Genomic DNA, 18,982 nt, shown 5'->3' on the forward strand with positions numbered 1-18,982 from the left:
AGGTAGTAAAAGCTTTGCGGAAGATGAAAGCCAGCAAGGCAGCAGGTTTGGGTGGAATTGCAGTGGAATTTATTAAAAAAGGGGGTGACTGTATTGTTGACTGGTTGGTAAGGTTATTTAATGTATGTATGACTCATGGTGAGGTGCCTGAGGATTGGCAGAATGCTTGCATAGTGCTATTGTACAAAGGCAAAGGGGACAAAGGTGAGTGCTCAAATTACAGAGGTATAAGTTTGAGTATTCCTGTGAAATTATATGAGAGGGTATTGATTGAGAGGGTGAAGGCATGTACAGAGCATCAAATTGGGGAAGAGCAGTGTGGTTTCAGAAGTGGCAGAGGATGTGTGGATCAGGTGTTTGCTTTGAAGAATGTATGTGAGAAATACTTAGAAAAGCAAATGGATTTGTATGTATCATTTATGGATCTGGAGAAGGCATATGATAGAGTTGATAGAGATGCTCTGTGGAAGGTATTAAGTATATATGGTGTGGGAGGCAATTCGTCAGAAGCAGTGAAAAGTATATATCGAGGATGTAAGGCATGTGTACGTGTAGGAAGAGAGAAAAGTGATTGGTTCTCAGTGAATGTAGGTTTGTGGCAGGGGTGTGTGATGTCTCCATGGTTGTTTAATTTGTTTATGGATGGGGTTGTTAGGGAGGTGAATGCAAGAGTTTTGGAAAGAGGGGAAAGTATGCAGTCTGTTGTGGATGAGAGAGCTTGGGAAGTGAGTCTGTTGTTGTTTGCTGATGATACAGCGCTGGTGGCGGATTCATGTGAGAAACTACAGAAGCTGGTGACTGAGTTTGGTAAAGTGTGAGAAAGAGGAAAGCTGAGAGTAAATATGAATAAGAGCAAGGTTATAAGGTACAGTAGGGTTGAGGGACCAGTCAATTGGGAGGTAAGTTTGAATGGAGAAAAACTGGAGGAAGTGAAGTGTTTTAGATATCTGGAATGGATTTGGCAATGGATGGAACCATGGAAGAGGAAGTGAATCATTGGGTGGGGAAGGGGGGGAAAGTTCTGGGAGCGTTGAAGAATGTGTGGAAGTCGAGAACATTATCTAGGAAAGCAAAACTGGGTATGTTTGAAGGAATAGTGGTTCCAACAATGTTATATGGTTGCGAGACGTGGGCTATAGATAGAGTTGTGTGGAGGAAGGTGGATGTGCTGGAAATGAGATGTTTGAGGACAATATGTGGTGTGAGGTGGCTTGATCGAGTAAGTAATGATAAGGTAAGAGAGATATGTGGTAATAAAAAGAGTGTGGTTGAGAGAGCAGAACAGGGTGTTTTGATATTGTTTGGTCACACGGATAGAATGAGTGACGAAAGATTGACCAAGAGGATATATGTGTCAGAGGTGGAGGGAACAAGGAGAAGTGGGAAACCAAATTGGAGGTGGAAAGATGGAGTGAAAAAGATTTTGAGTGAATGGGGCCTGAACATGCAGGAGGGTGAAAGGCATGCAAGGATTAGAGTGAATTGGAACGATGTGGTATACCGGGGTTGATGTGCTATTATTGGATTGAACCGGGGCATGTGAAGGATCTGGGGTAAACCATGGAAAGTTCCGTGGGGCCTGGATGTGGAAAGGGAGCTGTGGTTTCGGTGCATTATTACATGACAGCTAGGGACTGAGTGTGAACGAATGTGGCCTTTGTTGTCTTTTCCTAGCACTACCTTGCGCACACACAGGGGGAAGGGGTTGTTATTTCGTGTATGGCAGGGTGGTGATGGGAATGAATAAAGGCAGACAGTATGAATTATGTACATGTGTATATATGTATATATATATACATATATACACATATGTGCATATATGTATGTATACGTTGAGATGTATAGGTATGTATATTTGCGTGTGTGGATGAGTATGTATATATATATATGTGGCTGGATTCGGCATTCTTTTGTCTTTTTCCTTGCACTACCTCACTAATGCAGGAGACAGCGACAAAGTAAAATAAATAAATGAATTAAAAAGAATAAATATACATGCCCACAAGAATGATAAGTAAAATGTATATATCTGTAATATTAAGATAAAAAAATCTGAAATGTCCATGAAGTGTTAGAAATTTAGGGGTTTGAGCTGTCTACACAATAAAGGTAACCTTGGTGATTACATATTCTATTTCTGCAGTAATTTAAGAATCACATATTTGCGTTTGAAGAGCCATATGCACTCGAGTCACTGGTTGGCTACTCTTGTTATAGTGAATAGAAAACTTAAACTTTTCTCCTGTGCAATATGTCCCATGGCCATGAGATATTCTTCACTTAGAATTTCGAGATTAAGACCTCCTAACCCTCATTCTGTCTTGTGTGGAACACTGGCTTACCTGATCCTTGCTATCCTCGAGTTAGATAATGTTCTTGCTCATTCCAGGCATGCCCATGACCTATCAGAGACTGCCATAGAGATGTTGTCATCAATCTGCTGGCTTACAGCCATATTTTCTAGGTTGTATGCTGATGAGACATGCAGCTAGACTGACTTTTCCATTCCTTGGATGAGTATCCTTTTCCTTTGTTATGTTTTGTTTGAGATGTTTGAGGACAATATGTGGTGTGAGGTGGTTTGATTGAGTAAGTAATGTAAGGGTAAGAGAGATGTGTGGAAATAAAAAGAGCATGGTTGAGAGAGCAGAAGAGGGTGTTTTGAAATGGTTTGGGCACATGGAGAGAATGAGTGAGGAAAGATTGACCAAGAGGATATATGTGTCGGAGGTGGAGGGAACGAGGAGAAGTGGGAGACCAAATTGGAGGTGGAAAGATAGAGTGAAAAAGATTTTTAGTCATCGGGGCCTGAAGAAAGATAGAGTGAAAAAGATTTTTAGTCATCGGGGCCTGAACATGCAGGAGGGTGAAAGGCGTGCAAGGAATAGTGTGAATTGGATCGATGTGGTATACCGGGGTCGATGTGCTGTCAGTGGATTGAATCAGGGCATGTGAAGCATCTGGGTTAAACCATGGAAAGTTGTGTGGGGCCTGGATGTGGAAAGGGAGCTGTGGTTTCGGGCATTATTGCATGACAGCTAGAGACTGAGTGTGAACGAATGGGGCCTTTGTTGTCTTTTCCTAGCGCTACCTCGCACACATGAGGGGGGAGGGGAATGTTATTCCATGTGTGGCGAGGTGGCGTTGGGAATGAATAAAGGCAGACAGTGTGAATTGTGTGCATGTGTATATATGTATGTGTCTGTGTGTGTATATATATATGTGTACATTGAGATGTATGGGTATGTATATTTGCGTCTGTGGACGTGTATGTATATACATGTGTATGGTGGTGGGTTGGGCCATTTCTTTCGTCTGTTTCCTTGCGCTACCTCGTAAATGCGGGAGACAGCGACAAAGCAGAATAATAATAATAATATTATTTAGTTTATAAAAGAATTTGCTTCTACATGTATATACTTTTATACTTATATGGAAAGGATTAGTGAGTTATTGGGAGGGTTAGTGATGGCTGCCAAGTGAGCTAGCACTTCAGTGGTTGACACGTTGCTCTCCTCTGACCCAAGCAGCTCTTTTTTCGTTCTGCCTTACCCATATGGGAATTGGTGGCATTCTGTCCACAAACTTAAAAATTTCTCCTCTTCATGTATAACACTTAACAGTACTTTACTTACACAACCCATTCTTTGTAACTCTAGATTTCCCTGCAGTAAGTGTTGCACTAACCCTGTCTTTTGGTAAAATGATAGGAGCTGAAATAGATGTAATAGGTAGGAACACTAAGCAGGAGCATTAGGTAGAGACTTAGGTAGAAGTAGTAGGTAAAAACATCTGGTGGGAGAATTAGGAATAGTAGTTGGAACATTAGGCAGAAATAGTTGGTAGGAACATTAGGTAGGAGCCTTTGGAAACACTGCACTAGAGCTTCCCTCTGCTAGTGGCCTGTTAAGGGTGAGACACTAAAGGCTAAGAACCAGCTCTGGAGTTCACTGCTGATGGTGGCTATTTTGCCTTGGCGACCCCCATAAGATAGTTCCCGTAGGTTATGGGCTTCACAGGTATAGAAAAATAAGTATGTCAGAAGTGGAGGGAAAAAGGAAAAGGGAAAACCAAGAAGAAGGTGATAGGATGGAATGAAAGATACTTTGAAGGATTTGTGCTTAAAGATCTAGTAGGTTATGAGGTAAGTAGGGAATAGAGTGAACTGGAGCAATGTGATACATGTTCTGTCTTTGGGCTGAACCAGGATATATGAAGTGCTTGGGGGGAAACCATGGAAGTGTTTGTTGGGTTCTGGTGTCTTCTTATACATAATAGTTAGAGAGTAAATGTGAGTGAATGAAGCCACTTCATCGTCTGTTCCCGGTGCTACCTTGCTTATGCAGGCCATGGGAAACATGAGTGTAAGAAAGAGAGCATATATACTGTATTGAGAGATATATGAAAGAAAGCAGCAGAAGGTCAAGAGGGATTTGCAGTTTTGAAAAGAGGGCAAATGAGAGATGGGGTGAGAGAGTATTGGCAAATCTCTTGAAGGGTAAGAAAGTGTTTTAGAAGGTGAATGGTGTTAGGGAAATGACAACAAATTTTAACATCACAGATGGGGGCAGATGGGGAAGTGGTAACAGGCATAGAAGAGGAAAAGAGGAGATGGAATGATTATTTTAAAGGACTGTTGACTGTATGAGATGATAGGATAGCAGTTGTTGGATGTTTGGGTAGGGGAGGTATGTTTAGTGAGAAAGTCATGATGAATGGTTTGTTGAAAAAAGGAGAGGTGATGAAAGCCTTATGCACATTGAAGTATGGCAAAGCAGCTGGATTGGATGGGATTGCAGTTGAATTTCTCAAGAAAGAGATTGGTAGTGTCATTTATTGGTTTTCCAGGGTTTTCAGTGTATGTATGTCCCAAGATGTGATGTCTTCAGTACTGGTGAAAGGCCTGTGTAATACCATTATATGAAGGAGAGGGGGACAGAATTGAATGCTTATATTACAAAGTTAAAAGTCTGTTGAGTATTTGTATGGGAGATTGATACCTAAGAGGGTAGAGGAATGCAGAGAGCATTAGACTTTGGGTAGAGGCAATGTGGCTTCTGAAGTGGTAGAGTATTCTTGGACCAGGTGTTTGTTTGGGAGATTTTGTGTGAGAAATACATTGTGAAAGAGGGGGATTTGTATGTGTCATTTTTGGATTGGGAGAAAGCATATGATAGGATTGATAGAGATGCCTTCTGGTGCATGCTGTTGATATATATATATATATGGTGTTGGAGGAAAGCTGCTTGATCCAGTACATTTTTATTGAAGAGTAAGATGAGTTTGCTAGCAGGAAGGTAGGAGGGCAAGTGGCTTCAGTGAAGATGTGTCTGCCTCAAGGGTGTGTGAAGTTACTGTGGATGTTTGATCTGTTTATGATTAGGATAGTTAGGGAGGTAAATGCAAGGGTCTTGGAGAGAAGGGCAAATCTACTGTATCCTGGGGTTAGGGTGGACTGGGAGGTCAGTCAATTGCTGTTCATGGATGACACGTTTGTGGTGGCAGACTTGAGTGAGGAACTACAGAAGCTGTTGTATGAGTATGGGAGTTTGTGTGAAAGAAGGAAGTTGATAATGTGAGAGAGGTTGGACTGAGTGTGAATTTGAATGGAGGGAACTTGGAAGAAGTGGAATGTTTTACATATGTGGGAATGGGTATGGCAAAGATGGGTATGTTTGGTGTTAGAGGAGTCCCATCAGTGCTGTGTAGGTATGAATAATGACCCCAAAATACAAAAGAGTGGAAGAGGTTGGTCATGTTGGAAATAGAATGGATGAGGACAATAAGTAGTATGGGTTTGACTTAGATGTTTTGGATTTACTTTGTGTTATTTTGAGGATTCTTTTTTCAAGAGGCAGATTCTAGTGTGCTCCCAATTTGCTGCTGAAGATTCCTCTACTGCATGGGAGTTTAATCGTATTATTTTCTAATCTGAAAGTTTTTACTCTCAACCCTCCCTTTTCATGTAAGAATGCTCTTATACTCATGGTACAAACCACAGAGGACAGAAATGGATCTTAATTGGTGGATAGTAATGGATGGGAAAAGCCAATGTTCTTCTCCAGACAGATAGAGGTTTAGAAAATCTTAAACCTGATATTCTACCTAAAGAATATATCTTGCTTGTGGGACACCACTTTGGAAAGGAAAAGATTTTGAAGTTCCAAAACTTATATTTCATGTAATTTTCCTGCAGCTGATGAAAATAGAAGAAGGACTACTAGATGGTGCAACTCTGTACAACAATAATGTTGTGAAAACTGATGAAGAAAAATTACAGCTTGAAAATAAGTTGCGAATGAAGAAGTAAGTTGAGATAATGTTTTTCTTGCACTGAAAACTTTAAGAAACTCTGGGAATTATGTAAAGAATTGGGAAGAAACTTATTATCATTTCACCCTATTAAATTCATCTATTAATGGGATGTGTAAGTAGACATAGGATTCATAGTCTAAGATTGTATGATAAAAAACTTAGTAGGATACCAGTACAGATATGTTTGGAGAATACTGTATAGGAAATGAAAAGCCAATTGTTTATATTAAAACCATTTTGTCTGATAGATCATTTTCTGTTCTAGGCACATAATTTAAGTAGATTTATTCCTCTCTTTTTGTAGAGCAAGTTCTAGAATTAAGAGAGATTCACATTTTCTCTTCAGGACCAGATAGTCCCTCAAACTTGAGAGAATCCATGGGATCCTTTTTGGTTAGGACTCTCTGATCTTCTTTTTTTATGAGGTAACTGTGTCTGTTTTTTCAGGCGACTTAAAATAGAAAGGAAAAAAGAACAGGAAAAGAATGTTATGGCCAAAAAGATGAAAGAAGAAGAACACAAAAAGAAGTGCCTGAAAGGTATGGCTATTGTTAAAGGAAGAGATGATAACGACTGCGATTGGGATGATGTGGAACATGATGATGACGCTCAGTATTACAGAGAAGAAGTTGGTGAAGAGCCAGATGCAGGTGAGCACAAATTCTTGCAATATTTTGTTAAGATACTCAGTTCCTTTATTATAGAGGATTTTTTTCCCTCATAGATAAGTTTTTTGTTTAGGTAATAATGATTACATCATTATGAGATAAGCATTGAATTAAAAGAATTACCACATAATGATTGCATGCCATGTTCAAGAATTTTGTCATGTGGGAAGTATTATGTGGGAAGTACTCTTAGTGAACATGACAAACATTAAGAAAATAGAGAAACAGTACTGAAAGAGTTTAGAAAAATTGAACATAAAGGATTTGTTCTGTATAGGCTTGTAAAAATGTTAAAAACCTTTATAATACTTATGAAAGCTACTAATTCTTTTAACATACACTTTTACTGTCATGATGTATAGGCTTTGAAAACCACTGCATGATGTGTGTGTGCAGAATTCTCATGGAATGCTTGTCCTTTTTTTAAAAAATGTAGTGGAATGCATGTATAGTGCCATTGTACAACAGCAAAGGGGATAAAAGTGAGTGTTTAAACTACACAGGCATAAATTTGTTGCATATTTCTGGAAAATTGTATGGCAGGGTATTGATTGAGAGGGTAAAGGCATTTACAGAACATCTGATTGGGGAGGAGCAGTATGGTTTCAGAAATGGAAGAGGATGCATGGATCAGGTATTTGCTTTGAAGAATGTGTGTGAATAATATTTAGAGAAACAAATGGATTTGTATATGGCACTTATGGATCTGTAGAAGGCATATGACTGGATAGAGATGCTTTGTGGAAGGTTTGTGGTGTGGGAGGGAAGCTGCTAGAAGCAATGAGAAGTTTTTATCAAGGGTTTAAGGCTTTTTGTATGAGTAGGGAGAAAGGAGAATTATTGGTTCCCAGTGAAGGTCAGTCTGTGGCAGGGGTGTGTGATGTATGCATGGTTGTTTAGTTTGTTTATGGATGGGATGATTAGGAAGGTGAATGCAGAAGTTTTGGAGAGAAGGGCAAGTATGCAGTCTGTTGGGGATGAGAGGGTCTTGGAAGTAAGTTAGTTATTGTTTGCCGATGATACAGCATTGGTTGCTGAATTGAGTGAGAAACTGCAGAAGTTGGTGACTGAGTTAGGAAAAGTGTGTGAAAGAAAGTTGAGAGTAAATGTGAGTAAGAGCAAGGTTACAACGTTCTGCAGGGTTGAGGGACAAGTTGGTTTGGATATAAGTTTGAATGGAGAAAAGTTGGAGGAAGTGAAGTGTTTTAGATATCTGGGAGTAGACTTGGCAGCAAATGGAACCATGGAAGTGAGACATAGGGTGGAGGAGGGAGCAAAGGTTCTGGGAGCAATGAAGAATGTGTAGAAAGAACATTATCTCAGAGAGTGAAAATGGATATGTTTGAAGGAATAGTGGTTCCACTAATATTATATGGTTGCAAGGCATGGGCCATAGAGAGGGTTGTACAGTGGAGGGTGGATGTGGTGGAAATGAAATGTTTGAGGACAATATGTTTTGTGAGATGGTTTGATTAAGTAAATGTTGAAAGGGTAAGAGAAATGTGTGGTAATAAGAAGAGTGTGGTTGAGAGAGCAGAAGAGGGTGTGCTGAAATGGTTTGGACACATGGAGAGAATGATTGAGGAAAGGTTGACAAAGAGGATATATGTGTCAGAGGTGGAGGGAACAAGGAGAAGCAGACTAAATTGGAAGAAGAAGGATGGAGTGAAAAACATTTTGAGTGATCTGGGCCTGAACATGCAGGAGGGTGAGAGGCATGCAAGGAATTGGAATTATGTGTGCTTTAGTGGACTGAACCAGGGCATGTAAAACGTCTGGGGTAAACCATGGAAAGGTCTGTGGGGCCTGGATGCGGGTAGAGAATTGTGGTTTTGAAGCATTACACATGACAGCTAGAGACTGAGTGCGAGTTTTGATGTGGCCTTTTTTGTCTGTTTTCTTGGCGCTACCTCACTGACGCAAGGGGTGGTGATGCTATTTCCTGTGGGGCGAGGTAGTGCCAGGAATGGATGAAGGCAAGCGAGTATGAATATGTACATGCGTATATATGTATATGTATTTGTATGTATATGTATGTTGCTACCTTGCTAACGCGGGAAATGGCGAATAGTATGAAAAAAAATGTATGTATACGTTTAAATGTATAGGTATGTATATGTGCATGTGTGGGCTTTTATGTATATGTTTATGTGGGTGGGTTGGGCCATTATTTCATCCGTTTCCTTGCACTACTTTGCTAACATGGGAGAGAGCAACAAAATATGATAAATGAATAAGTATAAATATTTTTTTATTATACTTAATTGTCATCTCCTGCATCAGCAAGGTAGCACAGGGAAACTGATGAGCAATGGCCCAACCCACTCACATACACGTGTATACATAAATGCCCATACACGCATATATACATACATATACATTTCATTGTATACATACATATACATACACAGACATATACACATGTGCATATTCATACTTGCTGCCTTCATCCAATCCCTTCGCCACCCCGCCACACATGAAATAGCATCCCCTCACCTCCCCCTCCAGTGAGGTAGCGCCAGAAAAAGACAAAAAAGGCCACATTCGTTCACACTCAGTCTCTAGCTGTTATGTGTAATGCACTGAAACCACAGCTCCCTTTCCACATCCAGGCCCCACAGACATTTCCATGGTTTACCCCTGATGCTTCACATGCCTTGGTTCAATCCATTGACAGCACGTCGACCCCGGTATACCACATTGTTCCAATTCACTCTATTCCATGCATGCTTTTCACCCTCCTGTATGTTCATAGCCTGATCGCTCAAAATCTTTTTCACTCCTTTTTCCACCTCCAGTTTGGTCTCCTGCTTCTCCTTGTTCCCTCCACCTCTGGCACATATATCCTCTTTGTCAATCTTTCCTCACTCATTCTCTCCATGCATCCAAACCATTTCACACCCTTTTCTGCTCTCTCAACCACACTCTTTTTATTACCACACATCTCTCTTACCCTTTCATTACTTATTTCCAAAACATCCACCCTCCACCGCACAACCCTATCTGTAGCACAAGCCTTGCAACCATATAACATTGTTGGAACCAATATTCCTTCAAACATACCCATTTTTGCTCTCTGAGATAACGTTTTCTCCTTCCACACATTCTTCATCGCTCCCAGTACCTTTGCCCCCAACCCCCACCCTGTGACTCACTTCCACTTCCATGGTTCCATCCGCTGCTAAGTCCACTCCCAGATATCTAAAACACTCCACTTCCTCCAGTTTTTCTCCATTCAAACATACCTCCCAATTAACTTGTCTGTCAACCCTACTGAACCTAATAACATTGAATATGTGCATGTGTATATATGTATATGGCTGTGTATATGTATGTATATCTATGTATATGTACGTGTATGGGCATGTTTGTATATGTGTATGTGTATATGAGTGAATTGGTCTTTTTTTGTCTGTTTCCTTTTGCTATCTCTGTGATGTAGGAAACGGCGATCAAGTGTGATATAATATGATATATGTTTGTTATGAAAAAGTTAGTATTAGTAATTGCTTGCTTTGATTGCTGGAAACACCTATCAAATGTAGGTAGACTGATAACCTAGAGTCTAAGAATTGTAACTTAGCATATCACAAGATAAAATGCATTATGTTTAATCTTGTTAATGTCTATGGCTTTCAGATCTTTTTAAGACATCACATACGACAAAAAAACGGAAGATGAAGGATGATGAGCCAGTCAAGAAGAAGTTCAAAGATTATGATCACAAGAAGAAGAATGATACTGTGTACAAGAAGGATAAAGACTTGAAGAATAGTGAAGGAAAAAAAAGTCTGAAGAAAAGAGGTAAGAAGAAAAGGCGAAATTAAGAAAAAACCTGTAATGCAAGAAAACGCCACATAATTAAAAGATTGGAAAGAAATCAAAGATGTCGTAAAGTTGGAGCTTTTAATGTCTGCAGAATGATTGTTGATGAAAATTTTGAATGTTCCACAGTATGTTGCTACATGTTTTATTTTTTGGACTTCAATAAAAAGTTTCTCTCAACTTTCTGTAGCCTTTACATCCACCAATAATTTTTTATGCTTGACTGCTTTTCCTACCTCTGCATGGAAATGATAGGAACAGAGTAATAACAGGTTTATTAGCACACATAGTCTATGGCTGTCATGTTTGATTTACTATAACCAGAGATCAAAGCATACTGACTACATTTTACCTGTACCGTTTTAAGTACCCTGATTTGATTTGTTAATGGTATGTCCCTCCAAATTTTGTATCCACAGAATGCATGTCTCACTGGTGAATGTTCAAGTACCAAAAGCCAAAAGCCTCCTTTACTCCATCCTTTGCTTCTGACACATGTATACCCTGAGTCAGTCTCTCTTTTCATCCTCTTTATATGTGTTTGCTGCATCAGCATACACAGTTTGTCCCACCTCTCTCTAGCAGTATCAATTCTCAAGTGACCAACCTGATTTGTGCTAGATACTATCCTTTAAGTATATCATTTCCAGCCCACCCCCATTTTTACAGTTGGGAGAGCTAACCCTTCAAATGTAACCTCTTACAAAACCATACCTTCCATAATGCACTGAAACCCTTAACCTTGTGACACTTCAATTCCCACAGTTTCTTCCTCCGGGATGTCTACTCTTAGGTGCTGAGTGCATTCCACTCAGGTCCACCTCATTTAAACTCACTCAAATCATCCTGTGTACCCCGTGTTCCGTTACTGTATTACTTTACCAAACTCTTTCCACACTGACTTTCAACTTAACTTTTATATGCACTCTTTCAGACTCTGTTACCAGACTTGGAACTTTCTCTTTGGAGATAGTCATGTCATTTGTAAACCGATTTACTTTCCTATCCCCTGTCCCCACCTCCAGCATCCTGTAGACCTATTTTAGCATCAAGACCCTTGCATTTATCTTCCTCATTATCCTGTCCCTAAAGAAATTGAGCAGCCATGGTGACATCGTAGACCCTTTTTTAAGATTCACCTTCACTGGGAAACACTTGCTGTCATCTGTTCCTGCTTGCACACATATTCTATTTACCTAATAAAGAGTACTCTTCACTGCATCTAGTAACTTTGTATTGATACATATATTCATACTGACTTCCATAAGGCATCTTTGTCAAATGTATCATACACTGTCTCCAGATCTATGAATGCTCTATATGTCTCTTTCTCAAAGCATTTGACCAGACTCATAAGGGTCAGGTCAAATGCTGGTGGTTTCAGGGACTTAGTGAAGATAAGTATTGCCCTCTGCCAGTGGCTTGTTATGGGTGAGGCACTAAAGGCTAAGAGGCAGCACTGGAGTTCACCAGTTATGGACTCTGTTGCTGTGGTTATCTCCATGCTTAAGAGATATAGATGGATAGATAGATAGAAGAAGAATGTAGTAAGATCATGTTTATCAAAGGTGAAGTGAGGACATGTGTCAAAGGTGAAATGAATTCATGTTAAGTGTGCATTGAAGATGAGAATGGTGGTGTATCCCTTTGTAACGAATGTGATTTTGAGTAATAATGTGGAGGGAGGTAAATATGCATTCATTGATGACTTGCTTTTTTTTTAGGCATAATGCCGTTAAAATCCATTTCTCTATATATAACCTCAGAAAACTTTTTCTCTTTTCTTTATTGGCATTATGATTCCACAAGTGAACATTTGAAACATAGCTGGTGTCTGTAAAATCTTGTTTTGGAAACCCCACATTGCACAAATGAAGGTCTTTGTACAAGAAAGGTAAAGTCCTTTTCAGATGCCAGAAACTGTTTTGAACAGTTGCTCTGATTTTATGATGATAGGTTGTAGATGGTAAGCAGCCATTGACCAGGGAGGTATATTATTGGTACTGCCCATCTAGGTATTGGAGTTAGTGAAGTTAGTGAAGAGTTAGTGAAGTGGTTGTCAAGTTATCCTCCTCTGACCCAGGTAGGTGTCTTTTCTTTCTGCCTCACCCATACATGGGCTGCTGGCATTCTGTCCACATATTATCTCTCTTTGTTGCACATAACTCATGACAACATTTAACTCACACAACTCATTATTCATAACTAGATTTTGTCACTGTGAGAACTATGTGCTAATCCTGCCTTTTGACAAAATGGTAGGATTGATGGAAAGCAGCAGGAGGTAGGAACAATAAGTGAGAGCATTTGGTAGAAGTATTAGGTTGAGACATCAAGTAGAAACATTAGATAGAAATAGTTGGCAGGAACATTAGGTAGAAGCCTCTGGATACACTGCACTAGAGTTGTCCTCTACCAGTGGCCTGTTAAGGGTAAGGCACTAGAGGCTAAGAAACAGCAGTGGAATTCACTGGTTATGGAGACTTTTCCTGTGGCCACAACCTTGAGGGAGTTCCTTAAGGGAACAGGCACCAGAGATATAGATAGACAGATATATGATTCATCCCTGTATCACTCTCGCTATCCACAAGGATCCAACCCTACATACTTACTTGACAGGGTTGAATGCAATGAAATCTGACTTACGAACTCTCTCAGTCTGACCTTAAACCTTGATCCTTTTGACTAACATGATAGTGTTGGGTTCTCTCCTTCTTGTGTAGACAACAATGGCTTTGGCTATTGAGAGCAGAACCTCTAGTGCCCTCTAGTGCTTCAGTATACTGTCAGCATATACCCCATCTTCTGTCAGTTTATATCAGGGATCTGGAAGTCAGGGATCTGGAAGTCTTCCCATCCCGTTTTTGGTTTTCCAGAAGATGGAACGGAAGGGGGTGCCAAGTGAGGATGTTCCCTTTGGGGCTTGGTCCTCTGTTCTTGGCGCTACCTCCCTAGTGCGGGAGATGGCGAAAATGTATGAAGAAACATTGTCATTTATTATTATCATTATACTTTGTCGCTGTCTCCCGGGTTAGCGAGGTAGCGTAAGGAAACAGTTGAAAGGATGGCCCAACCCGCCCACATACACAGTATATACATAAATGCCCACACACACACATATACATACCTATATATTTCAACGTATACATACATATACATCCACAGACATATACATAAATACACATGTACATATCTATGCTTGCTGCCTTCATTCATTCCTGCCACCATCCTGCCACACATGAAATAGCACCCCTTTCCCTCGCCCACGTGCAAGGTAGCGCTAGGAAAAGACAAAGACCACATTCGTTCACACTCAGTCTCTAACTGTCATGTGTAATGCACCGAAACCACAGCTCCCTTTCCATATCCAGGCCCCACAAAACTTTCCATGGTTTACCCCAGATGCTTAACATGCCCTGGTTCAATCCATTGACAGCACATCGACCCTGGTATACCACATCGTTCCAATTCACTCTATTCCTTGCACGCCTTTCATCCTCCTGTATGTTCAAGCCCCGATTGCTCAAAATCCTTTTCACTCCATCCTTCCACCTCCAATTTGGTCTCCCACTTCTCCTCGTTCCCCCCACCTCTGACACATATATCCTCTTTGTCAATCTTTCCTCACTCATTCTCTCCATGTGACCAAACCATTTCAACACACCCTCTTGTGCTCTCTCAACCACACTCTTTTTATCACCACACTAGAGCTGTATCATCTGTGAGCAACAACTGACTCACTTCTCAAGCCTTCTCATCCACAACAGACTGCATACTCACCCCTCTCTATAAAACTCTTGCATTCACCTCCCTAACAACCCCATCCATAAACAAATCAAACAGCCATGTAGACATTACACACCCCTGCTGCAGACTGACATTCACTGGGAACCAATTACTTTCCTCTCTTCCTACTCGTACACATGCCTTACATCTTTGGTAAAAACTTTTCACTGCTTCTAGCAACTTACCCTCCACACCTTCCACATAGCATCTCTATCAGCTCAATCATGTACCTTCTCCAGACCCATAAATGCTACATAAGTATTTCTCACATACATTCTTCAAAGCAAACACCTGATCCACACATCCTCTACCACTTTTGAAACCACACTGCTCTTCCCCAATCTGATGCTCTGTACATGCCTTCACCCTCTCAATCAATACCCTACCATATAATTTCCCAGGAATACTCAACAAACTTATACCTCTGTAATTTGAACACTCACCTTTATCCTGCCAATCCTCAAGCACTTCACCATTATCATATTTCCGTTAATCTATTTGCGTATGTAACAGCATCCAACTTTTCTGCTAGTGTTGTGTACTTTGAATATTTACACAAAGCGAAGTAATATGATAAGTTACGTAAACTAGTACATTTGTCCATGAAAAGACAATACAGGAATAACAGTGAACAGGTTACTATATAAAAGCATTTCTAATAGGTGAACTAGTCTGACCAAGTTACGGGTTACCGATGGTATAGCGTTACCAGTTTCACGGAGGAAACAGCTGTGCTGTCTACATGCAATAAGGGTGTCTGAATTAGATACATGAAGGGTCAATACCACAGTTCGATCATAGACGAGGAATAGCACGGCATATATCTTCATCTAATAACCAAATGATCGTTGCTAACTGAAATAAACTGTAACCAAAAATTGATCAAAAAGCTAAACACATGCCAAGCATATAATGAACATAAAAAACAAAACAAACCAATATGTGTCTAACTTAAAAGCTGTACACTAACTCCACAGATTCTTTCGGAAAGAAATGGAATAATACATTTCTATGACTCATGTTCTCCACATATGACAGACAGTGGCAGCTGTGTTCAAGTTCCTTGTCTGTGGCCTCCGTATCCCGCTCACCGCCCGCCTTCAACGAAGTCCAATGTTGACGACCATAAGACGACGAAACACGATTACAGAGCCATCTATGAGAAAGTGTAGTCATTATGAGGGATTACGTGAGGCCCCAAGGCTGACAGTTTCTTCTCGGTCTATATTTCATGTTTCGTCAGAGCTGGATTTCACCAACAAGTCTCATTTGCTTGCAGGCTACGGTGGCGAGAGGGTGGAAGGCAATGTCTTCCTGGCAAGTTTGCGTTTAGCAATGTGGTTTTAAGGTAGTGTTAAAAAGAACTGTCATGAATATATCGACATAATTAGACTTCATTTAGAGGTATGGAGGAGTTTTAGGAAGTGAATTGTGATAATTTGATGTTAATGGGTAAGTCCGTAAACTATAGGCCAATTGGAAGCGAGGTCATTTTTCACTTCGTACCCGCGTTTGTGATTTGTAGTTAAGTAAACGAAGTTCTTATGCTTAAAATGGTAAACAATTTTCTCTTTTAAGGTTTAGGGTTTATGACTGGACCAGACAGCATACATGAATTGAGATTGTTTCGTCAAAGGCTAATGATAGTATCCTTGTTGAAGTACAGTGTAACGAGGCCCTGTTTTGATGTGGGTGATTATAGCATTGGACAACGATATGGATGGATGGTTAACGAGATAGATGGTGGTTAGTGCATAGGCACTTAACTGCTTCATCTTTGTCGACCTGCAATAGTAAAGAAAATTGCTAGTACTGAGATAGGCTCATTTGACTCTCTTAATCAGTCTTAAGTTTACGTATATAACTTTACCATTAATTTAGCAGTATTATACAATGACAATTTCATGTTACTCTAGTTATATTTTCGTGATGTATATTAATATCTTTGCTGCTTAAAGCTTTGAATGTTGTCAGTGTTCTTCGTATATCACCACCAAGATTGAACACAAGTCATTGGTAATGTTGTCGTATATTTACTTCATATGACATATTTACTTCAACTGCCACACACAGTTTCGTTGTTTTTGAAGTGATTGCTATAACCATCGTTACACACACACACACACCAGCTATTATTACCCACATTTTCTAACAATGTTCTTAATATTTGCCTTGTACACATTCCTGTATTAACGTTGCTAAGTCATAGATTTTGTCAGGAATGTTACTTAGAAGTGATTCTAAATGCTCTATAGACTTAAACATGGCCAATAATGACTTGTGATGATGGAATAATGACCAGTAATGACTGTGATGGTGGAAGAATGACCAGTAATGACTGTGATGGTGGAATAATGACCAGTAATGACTGTGATGGTGGATAATGACCAGGAATGACTGTGATGGTGGAATAATGACCAGTAATGACTGTGATGGTGGAATAATGACCAGCAATGACTGTGATGGTGGAATAATGACCAGTAATGACTGTGATGGTGGAATAATGACCAGTAATGACTTGTGATGGTGGAATAATGACCAGTAATGACTTGTGATGGTGGAATAATGACCAGTAATGACTGTGATGGTGGAATAATGACCAGTAATGACTGTGATGGTGGAATAATGACCAGTAATGACTGTGATGGTGGAATAATGACCAGCAATGACTGTGATGGTGGAATAATGACCAGTAATGACTTGTGATGGTGGAATAATGACCAGTAATGACTGTGATGGTGGAATAATGACCAGTAATGACTGTGATGGTGGAATAATGACCAGTAATGACTGTGATGGTGGAATAATGACCAGTAATGACTGTGATGGTGGAATAATGACCAGTAATGACTGTGATGGTGGAATAATGACCAGTAATGACTGTGATGGTGGAATAATGATCAGTAATGACTTGTGATGGTGGAATAATGACCAGTAATGACTTGTGATGGTGGAATAATGACCAGTAATGACTTGTGATGGTGGAATAATGACCAGTAATGACTGTGATGGTGGAATAATGACCAGCAATGACTGTGATGGTGGAATAATGACCAGCAATGACTGTGATGGTGGAATAATGACCAGCAATGACTGTGATGGTGGAATAATGACCAGTAATGACTTGTGATGGTGGAATGATGACCAGTAATGACTGTGATGGTGGAATAATGACCAGTAATGACTGTGATGGTGGAATAATGACCAGTAATGACTGTGATCGTGGAATAATGACCGATAATGACTGTGATGGTGGAATAATGACCAGTAATGACTTGTGATGGTGGAATAATGACCAGTAATGACTGTGATGGTGGAATAATGACCAGTAATGACTTGTGATGGTGGAATAATGACCAGGAATGACTTGTGATGGTGGAATAATGACCAGGAATGACTTGTGATGGTGGAATAATGACCAGTAATGACTGTGATGGTGGAATAATGACCAGTAATGACTTGTGATGGTGGAATAATGACGAGTAATGACTTGTGATGGTGGAATGATGACCAGTAATGACTGTGATGGTGGAATAATGACCAGTAATGACTGTGGTGGTGGAATAATGACCAGTAATGACTGTGATGGTGGAATATTGACCAGTAATGACTGTTGGTGGAATCATTACCATCTTGTGTCTGTAGGAATATGAAGGGTTGTTGACGCAAATATTTTTGTTTATCATGATTGCGCAATCAAACTGGTAATTGTACAATGTCTCGTACCAGGAGTCGATGTTTATTCAAACTGTAGTTTGACATATTTTTGGAAAGTTGTTTACAAGAACAAGAGTTGTAAAAGATGGATGCTATAATCACTTGGTGGGAAAACTTGGATAATATGAAGTCTATGAAGACAGAAATGGTGATAATTTTCATTTAAGTAACTTTTTTTTGAGTTGAAGTAGATTCTGCGTCATTAATATTATTCTTCAGTGTGATACATAATGTAATTCTTTTGTGTATTTAATTTTCTTTTGCTCTTCTGGGGTTATGTTAGATTAGGTTTGCTGGTTGTGTATGACAAGATGGATAAATCTTGTGTAAGCGAAGTGAAAATTACTATTGATCATAATTTGATAAAAGAATATATATTTTTTTCCATAAATACAAGGTATTTTGAGTGAAATTAGATCTTCAGGTCAAGATGTATCGAAACATTACTGCATTACCCTTATGTGTGGTAAGGGTCAGGTCAAAGGTCAGCTAATCGTACTCAAAGGTCAGTTCGCCTTCGCTGAAGACGTTTGCACATGTGTGGGGTGGGGCTGGTCAGGGCTGGCGTGGGCTAGGCTGCATGTGTGGGGAGGTGGGTGTGTGTGGGTATTTGATCCCGGTTATACTCAGTGAGGTACACTTGATGCACGACGTAATATACTTAATACTCA

General features: G+C 39.9%; 1 protein-coding gene across 1 annotated transcript in view; it reads left to right on the forward strand.

Annotated features, from left to right (window-relative positions):
• The window catches only part of ppan (Brix domain-containing protein peter pan), a 62,651-nt gene extending 51,658 nt beyond the window's left edge, over positions 1-10,993 (forward strand). Inside the window, exons 7-9 of the mRNA XM_071685365.1 lie at positions 6,197-6,306; positions 6,763-6,965; positions 10,623-10,993. Coding sequence (XP_071541466.1) covers positions 6,197-6,306; positions 6,763-6,965; positions 10,623-10,810 — 501 coding nt within the window. The 3' untranslated portion in view covers positions 10,811-10,993. The remainder of the gene's footprint in view (positions 1-6,196; positions 6,307-6,762; positions 6,966-10,622) is intronic.
• Positions 10,994-18,982: the final 7,989 nt, after the last annotated feature.

The sequence above is a fragment of the Panulirus ornatus genome, chromosome 40, assembly GCF_036320965.1.
Source record: "Panulirus ornatus isolate Po-2019 chromosome 40, ASM3632096v1, whole genome shotgun sequence".
Classification (NCBI taxonomy): domain Eukaryota; kingdom Metazoa; phylum Arthropoda; class Malacostraca; order Decapoda; family Palinuridae; genus Panulirus; species Panulirus ornatus.